This window comes from Mustela lutreola, chromosome 9 (genome assembly GCF_030435805.1).
Source record: "Mustela lutreola isolate mMusLut2 chromosome 9, mMusLut2.pri, whole genome shotgun sequence".
NCBI lineage: Eukaryota > Metazoa > Chordata > Mammalia > Carnivora > Mustelidae > Mustela > Mustela lutreola.
The window spans coordinates 106,180,260-106,193,711 of record NC_081298.1 but is presented as its reverse complement, the minus strand read 5'-3'; the positions used below and the strand labels follow the sequence as shown (position 1 = coordinate 106,193,711).

Sequence of the window (13,452 nt, the reverse complement as noted above, 5' to 3'; positions counted from 1 at the left end):
GGAAGAAACGGTATACACAAGTTTCCCTTTGACGAATAAAACTAGGTTTCTCTCAAGGACCATTCACTCTCACTATAACTACTGTTCACCATTGTATATACTTTTAACATATTTATGTATATACATATATACATACATATATACTTTTTTCTTTCTTTTTTTTAAGATTTTATTTATTTATTTGACAGAGAGAGATCACAAGTAGGCAGAAAGGCAGGCAGAGAGAGAGAGAGAGAGAGAGAGAGAAGGAAGCAGGCTCCCTGCTGAGCAGAGAGCCCAATGCAGGGCTCAATCCCAGGATCCTGGTATCATGACCTGAGCCGAAGGCAGAGGCTTTAACCCACTGAGCCACCCAGGCACCCTAGATCTCCCTGTTTTTTACATGGCTGCATGGAATTTCTTGGTATAGACAGACTATAATTTAATCAATCCCCTTTCGATGGAAAACTTTTTTCCTTATAAACAATGCCACTGTTATAGCAATGGAACAAGTAAAAATTATAAGCTAGATCCATGCATTGATATATTGCATGTTTTTTTTTTAAAGATTTTGCTTATTTATTTGACATACAGAGATCACAAGTAGGCAGAGAGGCAGGCAGAGAGAGAGAGGAGGAAGCAGGCTCCCTGCTAAGCAGAGAGCCTGATGCAGGGCTGGATCCCAGAACCCTGGGATCATGACCCAAGCCGAAGGCAGAGGCTTTATAACCCACTCAGCCACCCAGGTGCCCTGATATATTGCATCTTCGAAGGTCAAAGAGGCTGTAGATAATGTGTAGCATCTTATTTCTCCTTAATGGGCCTAACTTTCTCTGTACCACATGTGAATGTATACTAAATGTATAGTACTAAAAGTAATTCAGAAATACCCATTCGTTAACCAGATTTACTTCTACAACTTGGAATCATGGGGTTGGTTTTTTATTAGGCTATGTTGTATGAATGTTTCACCATGATCAATTATCATCAGAAAGAATAATAAAAATATTTCCATTTTGGAGAAACTCCTTACCCAAAGAGCTTCAGTATGAACTTACCCTCTGGGATGTCATAGGCCAAGAATGAGACCCGAATACCACTTCTGTGAATCTTGTTTTGGATCAATGGTCTTAAAGACCTTAGTGTGTAGTCTTCCCCCAAAAGGAGGCTGGTTTTCATCCCCTCTGGGAGACATAGATGTCTCAGCCACTGTGTAGGGAAGAAATGTGGATTATCTAATAAATAATGTTGGTGCCATGTGCCCCAATAAACCACAGACTCAGGATGGGGCTAAGTCTCCAGGAGTCTCCAGGAGTGGAGAAGGAGCTCTGCTGAGCCATCCTTTGTCTTCCCCAGGCTTCAGGGTCTGGTACCAGGAGTAAGGCCCCATTTTGGGTAGAGCTTCATTGGGGAGGTTCCTGTACCCCATGGGGAGATGAAGGAAACAGGCCAGGCCCCGTGAGGACTGTGTCGTCAGTTAAACATGACGGCCAGCTCCTTATGTCCTCTGGTCTTTCTTCTGAACAATGTCCTGTGTGCAGTGCTGGGTGGCCTCCTGCTGTCCTCCTATTCCTCCTCGTGAATATTGTGGGGGACTAGTGTTAGTCTTATGAGCTCTTTCCAGAGGTATTGGTATTTCTGTCTCACTGCTCTTAGCCAAGTGGAAATCTGGTCTAGTGATGGGTGTGCTGTCCCTGGTAATTGGAATATATTTTTACTCATGGCCCTGGGACTTCAGAGTTTCATACTTAATACTTATCAGCTATCTCTGGAATTGATTTGATTTTGATTTGGGGGGAGTGTATCAGCTTTCCATTGCTGCTGTAACAAATTGTCACAGGTTTAGGAGGTTTGAAACCACAGAAATTAAGTATTTCAGCTTCTGTGAGTCAGAAGTCCAGGTAGAATCCACTGAGTCCTCCACTCAGGGACCCACGAAGCCAAAGTCAGGGTATGGGCCAGCCTGGGCTCTTCTCTGGAGACTCAGGGGGAGATGCCACTTCAGGCTTATTTGGAGAGTAGGCAGAATTCAGTTTCTTATGGCTGTAAGACTGAGGTCCCCATTTCCTTGACAGTACCTCCCACTTCAGCTTCAAGCTGAAGCAGTGCCTGTTAGAGCCTTCTCAAGCTTCAGATCTCTGCCTTCTGCTGCTGGCCAGAGAAAGAGCTCGACTTCTGCTTTTAAGGGATCATGTTATTAGATTAGACCTACCCTTAATAATCCAATATAATGTCCCTATTTTAAAGCCAGCTGGCTGATAATCTCAATTATATCTTCAGGATCCCTTTTGCCATGGGAAGGGAACATATTTGTGGGGGTAACATGAGGATGAGAAGGTCACGGGACCAAAATTCTGCCCACCACCACCTCTGATACCTGGGATTTGGGTGCCTGTGTGTGGGTGCAGATAGACTCCCTCTCTTCCTAATCCGTGTAGAGGACTCAGCTGGCCCAGTTGTAGCAAGAGCTGTCCAGTGGTTTATGTATGGGAAGTGAGGGTCTTATCCATCTTCTGCAAGAAAGAGGTCGGGAACCTTCACTGCCTGCTTTAGCCCACAGTCTGGTCCTGCCCTCAACCTGCTTTCTCTTTCTCTGCGAACCTGAAGGCATTGCAGGTCACAGCTGTCTTTGGGCAGAGTCTTCCCACTCCCTCCTGCCTCTTGCTCAGGGAGTGGCACAGAACAAGCTGATCAGACAGACAGAGCCCTATTTCCCCCCTTCAGGGACATGGACACCAGCTTGGCAGCTCTGCACTCTCTGTAATGAGAGAGAGAGATTGAGAGAGTGAGAGAGTGAAGCTTCTGTTCTTCCTGGAGGCACCTTCTGGCTTCTTGGGAAGCATCTTTAACACTGGTTCACTTCCAGGATTGGAGATGGCCCTTTTCCTTTATCTTCCTCCTCTCCTCCCTTCTCGCTCCTCCCCATTGCCCTCTTTCTACGCCTCCCCTAGGGCAGTTTTCTCGTCATAGTTAACTTCTTTATACTTTCTATTGATGTAAACAGCCGTCATATCTGGTCACAGGAGACAGAGGATGGTTGCTTCTCTCACAACATCCATAGGTGATTTCATCTAGTTTTTTAACATTTACAAAACACTGTATCACATGGCAAAATGAAATTGAAACCGTACACTAAAAAGTGAGGCCCTCGTCCCCCAGGCCTTCATTCTCTCTCCTCAGGGATGTGACTGTTAAAAAGTTACTTGTGTGTTCTTCCATAAATTTTCTGTGCACATTAATTGCATGTGCTTTGGCAATTTCATCACGTGTCCAAGCCTCTGAGGAAAGTTACCCCTCAGGAGTGTGAAGGTATATCATCGGAAGGGTGGGAGCCTTCACCTCCCCCATGCACTCCAGGGCACCTGTATCTGGGGAGGCAAATATATCCTAGCAGTCAGGACAGTTCAAAGACTTATCATCAAGGAACGAGCATGGTCCTTCTCCGCCTTTTGGGACAGCGGTAGGTCAGGGGAAGGTGACTTCTCCTTCACCTTCAGCTGGTTGGTGGCAATTGCATTGGTAGAGCCAAGCAAACCCAAGGCCTCTGGGTAACAGGGTCTGAGTGGCTCAACTGGGAGACCCTTATGATACCTCACAAGGGCCTGGTTCTGGAGTGATGATTCCAGGGACAGCTCGAGATCATCCCCCAAAGTATACTATCAGGGGTGTATGTATATGTGTGTGTGTTCTCAATGGGGGAAGTGTGGTGTGGGAAAGGGATTATCGAATATTACCATGTGTGTTTGGGGTTGCTAAAGGAGTCACATATACCCACGTGATTGTCTATCTTAGGTGTCTGAAGTCTACTACTGATAATGCTTTTGCTTTTGGAAAAGGGACTAAAAGTCTGGGATGCAAAGACTCTTTGTTGTATACTCTTTTGGACATTTGAATTTTTAAAAACTATATGCATATATTACCTGCTACAAAAACATCTTTCACATAGCCAACAAAAGCAGTGCCGTGTGATAGATCCCTTGGGACTGTGTATCTTGTACTGATGCCTGAGCTTGCTAGATTCATTTGCCTTCCCCTTGGGGCTGGTAAATAGTTGTTTTCAAGACAAAATTTCCTTCATTAATAATCAGTGGAGAGTTCCAGTGTGGGAAAATCATGCCTCTGTTCCTTCAGCCTCTTGTCTGATGGCTGTGAAACATTCAGCAGTCTTGACATGTCAGTGTCCTGGAGTTGCAGAGGGAGTATTCAGCAAGAGCCTGCCAGAGGCCAAAGGCAGCGGACCAGGGACCTCGGTGAGGAAAGCAGAGTGGCTGGAGCTGCTGATTTGGGAGTCTGTGTGAGAGCTGAAGGCTCTGAACTGACTTGCCAGAAATCACTCTTTATTTTCAGCTGCGTTATGGGGGGGGGGGGGGCGAGAGCATGAGTGGGAAGAATTTACTTCTCTGATTCTTCAGACTAGTGTGGGTGTCCTTTTCTCTCAGGGGATCATGTTCTAAGGGTACCCGGGATTTGTTTTAATCCAGTATGGTAAGACGCACAGACTCAGGAATGACTGTCATGAAGGGAGCAGGCTGTTAAACTCACAGGTCCCTAGAAACAGGAGGCACGGCATGCGTGAGGTCAGGCAAGAAGCAGAGGTAGGAAGTGTAGGCAAGAATCCTTATGGTGGTTTCCATGGAAGGAACAGGCAAGGCAGAGTAAACATGTTTAGGACCAACTAGTCTGAATAATTTCTATGGGCTCTGGGGTATTGGGGCTGTCCCTTGTTGGCTGGTACCTGGCCCCGGAGTGATTAGAGCAGCTGGAGAGTGGCCCAGAGTGTGAGAGCTCCTAAAGGAGGTGGTTGGGATATGGGCTCTGGATTGGTTGGTTTACATTTGAAAGGCTTGTTTGTGGGCGAGTTGTTTCCTATCCTTCAAAATTGGCTAACCTAGGGAGGGACAGTCTCTTCAGAGTCAGGAAGGCCCCAAGATGCCAAAGCATTAGAATAAAGAAAATAAAAAGACATGGTATTAGTACACAGCAGAAGAGCCAAGTATTGTTGCACAGGTTGTATATAGCACAAGATATCTGGCCAAGGTGGCAGGTGGGGCTGAAATTCAAATGAGCCCTGTTCACTAGTTGTGCTCGCAGGACTGCCTTCAGTTGAAGGGGCTGGCATACAAAGGCACCACATGGGCTGGCAGAGGCCCATTTTGACACTTCTCTCTAGTTGCTGTTCTGTGTCTTTTGCAGTTCTTTGATCAGTCTCTGTTTTTCTGCCTGGACCATCAGTTCCAAAGATACAAGACACTCTTAATCTGTTTCCCACTAGACTGAGAGCCCCAAGAGAGCAGGGATCAGTCTTTTTATTCACCATTGTGTCCTCAGTGCTCAGCACAAGCTAACACGTGTTGGAGCAGGTAAGTGTTCATGTGATGAATGAATGAATAGTACTCAGGACTTCTGACTCCAGGATTGTAGGTTACCTGCGCTCTGAACTCTTCTCTTGGCATGAATCTGTTCACCTGCCGTAGACTATATTAGGGTGAGTAGCATCCTTTTTGCTGGCTCCTATCCCTGCCTCTTTTGGGACCAAAAAGACAGCCAAGAAGGGGAGGCTTTGATTCTGTCTGGAGATTCTTGGTTAGCTCCTCCCTGTTCTAAATCCTCCAGGAGTTTGTGCCTTCTTGGCCACCAGTGAAAAGTCGGTGGCTGGGTGTAGGGCTCAGAGGGCCATGGCCATCTGACCCTGCAGGCTGTAGCTGGAGCCCGGTCTCCCACCGCAGAAAGTGGAACCCTGCAGGAAGCCCCAGCAGTTGCCAAGCATGGCTGCAGTGTGGTTGCTGGAGAGAACCTGGGTCCCTGGCTTGCTTTGACAAAAAGAGAAAACAAGAACCTGCTTTGAAAAGAAGCCTTGGGTGAGGAGAGTGGGGGGGATCATGGGGGAGGAGCAGCCGGTGCTGGCTGGCTCAGTTGGTGGAACATGTAAGTCTTGATCTCAGGGTTGTGAGTTTGAGACCCACGTTGGGTGTAAAGATTACTTAAAAAAATAAAATCTTAGGGCACCTGGTGGCTCATTCTGTTAAGTTTCTGCCTTTGGCTCTGGTCATGATCCTGGAGTCCCAAGACTGAGTTCCTCATTGGGCTCCCTGCTCAGTGGGGAGTCTGCTTCTCCCTTTAACCCTCCCCCGTCTTGTGTTCTCTCTCTCTCTTTCATTCTCTTTCTCTCAAATAAATAAAATCTTAAAAAAAAATAAAAATAAAAATAAAAAATAAAATCTTAGAAAAAGGACGGGGAAAAAAAGGCAGCTTTGGGCTTTTGCTCTGTGTTGGCAAGTGTGCACACCCTTCACCAGTGGTGGCCGGAGGGGTCTGGAGGCCTGCAGAAGAGGCGTCTGTGCAGCTGGGTCTCGGGGCTGTGTTGCCGAGAACCGAACGGAACGTGTATTTTCTCATCTCTCTCCAGGTTTCCATTCTATTATGAACTAAAAATAGCCTTTGTAGCCTGGCTGCTGTCTCCCTACACAAAAGGCTCCAGCCTCCTATACAGGAAGTTTGTACATCCCACGCTGTCTTCAAAAGAAAAGGTAATTTATGCTGCTCAGGCTTTCACTCCTTCCGGCAAGTAAAAAATTTAAAAAGCGATCAGTAAAAAGGACAAAGTGTTTTATTGTAGGAGACCCACGATCGTCTCTTATTTCCCTCCAACAATTTGTTCCTTCTAATCTTTTTTTAATGTATTTTTCTGACATGTTTAGAAATCGCGGTGAGATCCTCAAAAAGATATTATGTATCATTACTGATTGAAAAGCATTTCCATAATTGAAACAAAAAACAACAAAAGATTCACTCATAATTCAACTCCCCAAGCTGAATTTCCTTCCTTTCATCATGCTCAGCTCCCATCCTTTTGTAGATATGATTTTTACATAGACTATTGAAAAATACTTTTAAAACGTACCATAGGAAAACGGAACTGTAATGAGATTAAATGACTTAAACTAGTGCCCAGATAGCTATGGACAGACACTGGAAGATAAGAAATTTCTTGTGCAGTGTTTGCTTTATTGTTGCATTATAAATATATGCCTACCAATGGAATTCCTGCTATTTTGGTAATTATCAGTTGGTAAGGACTAGTGAGAGCAGTCATAATAATTTGTTTCATGCTATTTACCTTTTGTGTTTATTTTGCTTTGAGTTGCTTCACAAACATCTTTGCAATGAAAATATAGATTTGTCTAATGCCAGAGATGGGAAAAATAAGACAGGGAAAAATTGCAGGAAAGGGTCAGCAATAACTAAGAATTCAAGTAAGAATTACAACTTATATCTCTTGAAGAGAAATTTAATTATAAGCTACTTATAATGGCACTGTCCATAAAATGATTTTTTGTTTAACATCTCCACTGAACTTAATTTGCAAGATTTGCTTTCACTGGATTGCTCTACTGGTTTTTTTTTAAGATTTCATACAATAATAAATGCATTACCTTTGTCTTACTAAATTACTTTGATAACTTTGTTTTTTATGCATACCACTCTTTTCTTTAAAAATTTAAGTATACCAAAAAAACCCCAAATACCGAAAGACAACAGAAACCCTTAATATAGATACAACATTTAAATTCCGAGATATTAAACATGTTTGCACATAACCGATTTGTACTTGATCCTCATAAAGATTCATGAACCCCACAGTACCTCAAGATTAATTTCTTCTTTTGACTTATTGTCTTAGAATAAATTGCCAAGAGCGGGATTACTGAGTCCAATATTGTATAATTCATTAATTCTATTACATGATCTTCTAAACTGATTGAGATATTATTCTTAACATAAAATAGGAGCCCTGTAGGTGGCTTTATATATAAATTTCTATTGTTTCTGAAAGTTGAGTACTTTGGCCTTCTTAGGGGAACATAGTAATTGGATGAGCAGACTACTATAGACATTTCTGAGAACACTTTTAGGAACCAGGATATAGCACTGCCTGTCTCGGAAAGGGTGGATTTTGGGGAATGGGAGCTCTCTCATGACCTGGTTGACAAATCCTTACTCTTGACACTTCCCTTTCCCCACATGCTGGGCTTACCCTGAAGCCACCGATGTCATTTCCAGTAAAGTGAAGGTGACTGACTCTTACGAGCTGCCAAGAATCCCTACCAGAGTCAGTCAGGGGTCACAATGAAAACTTAGTGTGGGGACTTCCTGGGGAAGTCTTAAACAAGGAATGCACAGGGGTTGACTGTCCCACTTGATACCTCAAAGCAAAGGAAATGCACTGATGTGTGAACTTCAAATGAGACCAAAGCCAAGTGTCTTTGTATTACTGAACTCTTAAATGAGCTACTGTGAGGTACAAAATAGCCGTTCTTTAAACAGTGACAACAAAACAACCCATCCCAAACAAACGAAAAGAATAAGCCAGACTCGATGCAAATTTGAAGTAAACCACTGTTTTGGTCCCTGAAGGAAAGAGACTTCAGTCCTCTTTCCAACCTCTCCCCTGACCCTAGGGGTATTGTTGGATGACTTCTCATTTCTGCTTTTATTTCATTATCCATAAAATGATCTCCCTTATCAACAAAAATAGCACTTACCTCTTTTTATGTCATCTTTCCCCTTGATACCTACATGGGAGAGATTTGGATATAGTATGAAATAGCTACAGAATAGTGGGATTTCAGAGCTGCAAGGGCCTGACCCCCTTGAGATAGGAAGATGACAGTGGTCCTCACTTACTGAACCAGCCACTGTGTTAGAGCTTTACTAAAATGGTCTCATGTGATCCTTGTTGTGCTCCATGAGTTAGATACTGTCACTGTCCTCATTTTTCAGATGCTAAACACTTGCCAAGCCCTGACAGCCAGTTAGTGGCAGGTCTGAGGTTAGATGCTGGGTTCTTGGCATTCTCTCCTTCAGTTCTTCAGTTCCTTCAGTGTCTTAGAGAGTAGCTGCGTGTAGAATGCAGGACCATCCACATCTGGGACCCCTGGAGCCTTCCTGGAAGGTTAGAGGACTTTAGGAACAATCCTAGGCAATTGCTCAAAGTAAACCTTCCTAGATCAGGAAGTCACTGTTTTTTTTTTTTTTTTTTGAAATTCCTCTTTCACTTCCCTGTATCTCTTCTGTTTCCTATCCTCCTCCTGTCTACTCTTCCTCTAAACACGCATCCCGAAGTGCCTATGACTTTTCAGTCTCAAGAATCCGTGATTGGGCACACTGCCAAGCTCAGTGCTCAGAAGGGAGGAAAGAACAGAGATTTATTTGAACCTTCCAACTCAGTGTGCTTCTGCTTTTCCTTCAACAGGAAATTGACGATTGCCTGGTCCAAGCAAAAGACCGAAGTTACGATGCCCTTGTGCACTTTGGGAAGCGGGGCTTGAATGTGGCGGCCACAGCGGCAGTGATGGCTGCTTCCAAGGTACTGTGCGGTGGGCCGGGATGGGGGGCCGTTGCTGAGCATCACAACCTGTGAGCGTCTTCAGCCCACCCACCCACACTGTTCATCACCCACGCAACTTGCACAGGACAGGCTCAGGACCAGGACCTATCAGTGGTTCCTCATCTTTTGGGGTTCCCTTTGAAAATCTGATAGAAAAAAATTGGTGCATCTTACCCCCAGAAAATTGTGCCAATGCACAATGCACCCAGACACACACAAACACACTCACACACAAACGATGTGTGCAGTATTAAGAAATTTTGCAGAGTATTAATTAATAATTAATAATACTGCAGAGTAATTAATTAATAAGCTCCAGAAACTCATGGTGGGTCCCAGATTAAGACCTCTGAATTACTTGGAGCTTCAGCCTGAGGGAAAAAGGAAACAAAAAGGGAGGAGTGAGCTCTTCTCTACAGTTTCCCGGGGTGCACTGGGAGAGACCCCTAAATCAAAATATGGCCAGTGCTGGGAGACTACCAGCATGAGTGGGTGGCTCTATGCACACGTGGCACAGCAGACCCCAGGGAGGAGCCCAGGGTCCCACAGGAGGTGAGTGGTTCAGACAGGGAGGAGGAAGATGTGTGTAGCAGTAGCAACTAGAGCTGGAGGAGGTTTGAAGTAAAGACTGGTCGGGTGGGACGCTGGGATGGAGACCTCAATTCCTTCCCTTTCCATCCAGCCCCGTTCACGTCCTGTTATGGTCCCCATTCGTGTCCTCTTATGGTCCTTTCTAGCTTCATCTGTCTCACATCACGTTCTCCTTGTCCTTGCGTCCGTTTCTCATCATGTGCTCAACCCTGAAAAATTAAATTGGTAGACATTTCCCTTGGAGTAAATCCAGCAGATTGCCTTGTGTTTCCTGGTGACAGTCCTTATTCCCAGTCCAAATGTGGAGGAGGGGTCTGCCTTCAGCTGAGGTGGAAGAGAGGCAGGTATACTAGTATTTGGGAAGACCCACTGGCTGGGAGGTGAGTTGTGTGAGCAAAGGGAAGCCCTATGTCCTAGGTGGTGACTGATGGTTTTAGGCAAGAGGGAGCAGAGTTGTGAAAGGCTTTGGAGAAGGATATTTGATACCGACCTTGGTGGTCCATGGGCCCTGAGTGGATGGTCACATGGAGTGTATTGACAGCCCACTGGATCAGGGGACCGAGCCTGGTTTTCTGTGCCCTAAAGCAAGAAGCACATTAGAAGCATTTCTGGAAAAAAGACTTACCTCTTGGGGTTGAGTGTTTGTTTGAAAAGTACCATCCACTTGAAGCCAAGGCATTCTGCAGACAAAGTCTGCGAGAGGGAGAGAAGGACAACCCAAAGGGAAGGATCCCTATTCAGAGAAGCACCAGCTCCTTCTATAACAGAACCGTAGTGTGGTGTCCCCCATACTCCAGTAGCTGCTGGTGAGGTGATGGATCCCAGTGAGTATCCTGGGAGGGGACATTCCGCTTGGGTGTGCCAAGGAGAGGTATCAGGATTTATAAGGAGCAGTGAACACTGAGATCCTTCTGTTTGAGATGTAACCATTTTGTGCTTTTATTTTCAAAGCTAAAAGATAGAACTCAGCATTGCTAAACTCTTAATTCATCGGGCCAACTTTGCAACATAAAGCTACAGAGAAACCTTCTCTTGGCTCCTCAGCCCCATCTCCTCTGCTTCTGAAGCCTGAAGGAAGATGGGTCACTGTTTCATGTCCAATAAATGTGAGATATTCATCAGGGTGGCTCAGTGTGGGTCTCCTGGCCGTACAGCAGTGTGTGTGCAAATGTTATTCTGACCGTAATTCAGCAGGGCCATCCTTTTCCAGGTCTGCCTCAGGCTGGAGCCTCTCTTGATGCCATCTTGGCCAACCATCCGCCAACCCCTCAGACCACTGTGAGCCCAAACCTCCAGCCAGGCGTCTCACAACAGGGAAGCTCCAGACGGTCTGAAACTTGCCTCAGGAAATAACTGCTCATTAGTTCTTTCTGGTTGTGCTACAGTAGTGAGGGTTGCCCACTTCCTGCTGAATTTGGTTCAAATGGGAAGGCTTTCTGCCTTTTGGGGGCTTTGCTTCTCCTCTCTAAATATAAATACCATGAAAGGGAAAGCACATCTTCTCTTCCAAAAATAATGCCCTCTATTTTTGAAACAGATGTGTACTTAAAAAAAAAAAAAAAGAAAAGAAGAAGAAGAAGTAAAATCCAGTCTGGCTGAGGGGTAAATCAGTGGTTTCCACAGCAACAAAGGGTCACTCTAGGCAGGGGTCAAAGGATGATGACTCACCAGTGAGTCCAAATCTGGCTTTCATGTCCAAACCACCTGGGAAGCCTTGTTATCATTTTTTAATAGATTCTCAGATGTGCTGATTCAGAATCTCAGGCAGGAGGCCCAATCTCTATTTTTAACAAGTTCCCCAGATGATTTTTAAACAGGCAGCTCTGCCCAGGTCACTGCCTGAGGCCCCTTCCAGAGTCAGAAGCACACAGGTGATTAGGGTTCGAGCACTTTACTCGAACATTCCTGGGATGCAGAATTAGCTTCTTAGAAGTGCTAGCCCTGAGAATGAGAAAGTGAGGTGTGTGTGTGTGTGTGTGTGTGTGTGTGTGTTTCATTTCCTTACGACTTCATGCTAGTTCAGAAATATTATGGTGGGAAGACAAATCCCTCTCCTTCTTTGTAACGCTCCTAAGAGCCTAGCACAGTGCGCTGCTCCCAGCTGAGCCCTGAACAACCTTGGTGACCCCCTCCACCCCCCACCAGGGGAATAGTCAGAACAATTTTATGGGGAGAAAAAAAGACAGCCTGCCAAGTCTCCCACGACTAGGGTGACTGTATGGGTTACTGTCCAAACCAGGACACATCTGAGAGGGAAAGCGGTGCTGGGATAATTACAGCAGGAATAGGTACACATGAGGCCTGTTCCAAGCAAACCAGGACTTGGGGGTCACCCTACTCATGGCCCCCATTGACAACTCTTGGACCCTGCCTCTCTAAAACATCCTCAATTCACAAATCAGTTCTCACTCTAAATATCTACTACATGCAACCAAATGGACACACAAGAGAGTGTGAGCTATATGAAAGACTGTCTCTTAATTCAGACAGATGAGGGTTCAGGTACCTAGATGAGGGCTCCCACCTCCCTGTCTTCTGCTCTCTTTTCCATCCTTCAAAGGCTCCCCAGAAAGGAAATATGGAACTTAAAAGATCTTTTATTTATGCTTCCCCCCCCTTTTTTTTCATTGAAATGTGATCAGCATGTAAGATTATATTAGTTTCAGGTGTACAACATAATGTGGTCACACACTTGATTTAATAGTTTTTTTTTTCTTGTAGGGCTGAGCCCTGAGCCCTGTTCCCCCCCCTCCCCAAAAAAAGTTGGCAGAGTTTTTGCATCATCAGGAAGAGTAAAGAAACTTTGTACACTATACTGTACCAGTGTAAGTTGTTATTAATGTTAACATTATTTTATCTTAGAACTGGAAAATAAAACAACAGAATTACACATGGGAGATTCCCCACCAGGCCCACAAACCCCCATCTCACTCCCAATTCACTCCCAGTTTTCCCCAGGGTCTAATCCCTCTCTGGAAGTGTGGATGCATCTTTTCTTTCTGTGAAAACTGCTCTGTCTCCTTCCTGAGGACACCTTTCTCTGGGACCATCTGTCTGAATGTTCCTCTTCTCCAAGTTGGCTCTGTGCCTACATGGGGGTTGTTTCCTAGCCAGTAATTCCACCCAGAGGGAAAAGTGAGCTCCAGGGTTTTTTAAGACTAGAATTGGAAATCTCTCTCTCTCTTTAAAAATAATACTCTAGAATAAGCGAAACATACCCTCACATGGAAGAGAAACCATAGTGAGAAAAACCAATTGAACAAAAGTTGGAAAACACTGAGGTGTCCAAGGCCACCCTATGGCTTTTGAACTTGGAAGCACATCTAGGTTTCTTCTACCTGCCCGGTTCTTAGACCTGGTAAACCAGCCTTGCTTGTATTTGTCTCATAACCTGAAAAATAATGTTGTTTTCCTCCCCCTAGAGATTCTATCCCTAAACCAGTTCCACTGGTACCCATACCATTGGTAAAGTCACTTGGTAACACACCTGCTCC

At 44.9% G+C, this 13,452-nt stretch overlaps 1 protein-coding gene across 3 annotated transcripts in view; it reads left to right on the top strand.

The window, feature by feature from the left end:
• REEP1 (receptor accessory protein 1) overlaps nt 1-13,452 on the top strand; it is a 111,349-nt gene that overhangs the window by 70,722 nt on the left and 27,175 nt on the right. For all 3 annotated transcript variants that reach the window (XM_059188301.1, XM_059188302.1, XM_059188303.1), the window contains exons 4-5: nt 6,386-6,506; nt 9,233-9,346. In XM_059188301.1, coding sequence (XP_059044284.1) covers nt 6,386-6,506; nt 9,233-9,346 — 235 coding nt within the window. The remainder of the gene's footprint in view (nt 1-6,385; nt 6,507-9,232; nt 9,347-13,452) is intronic.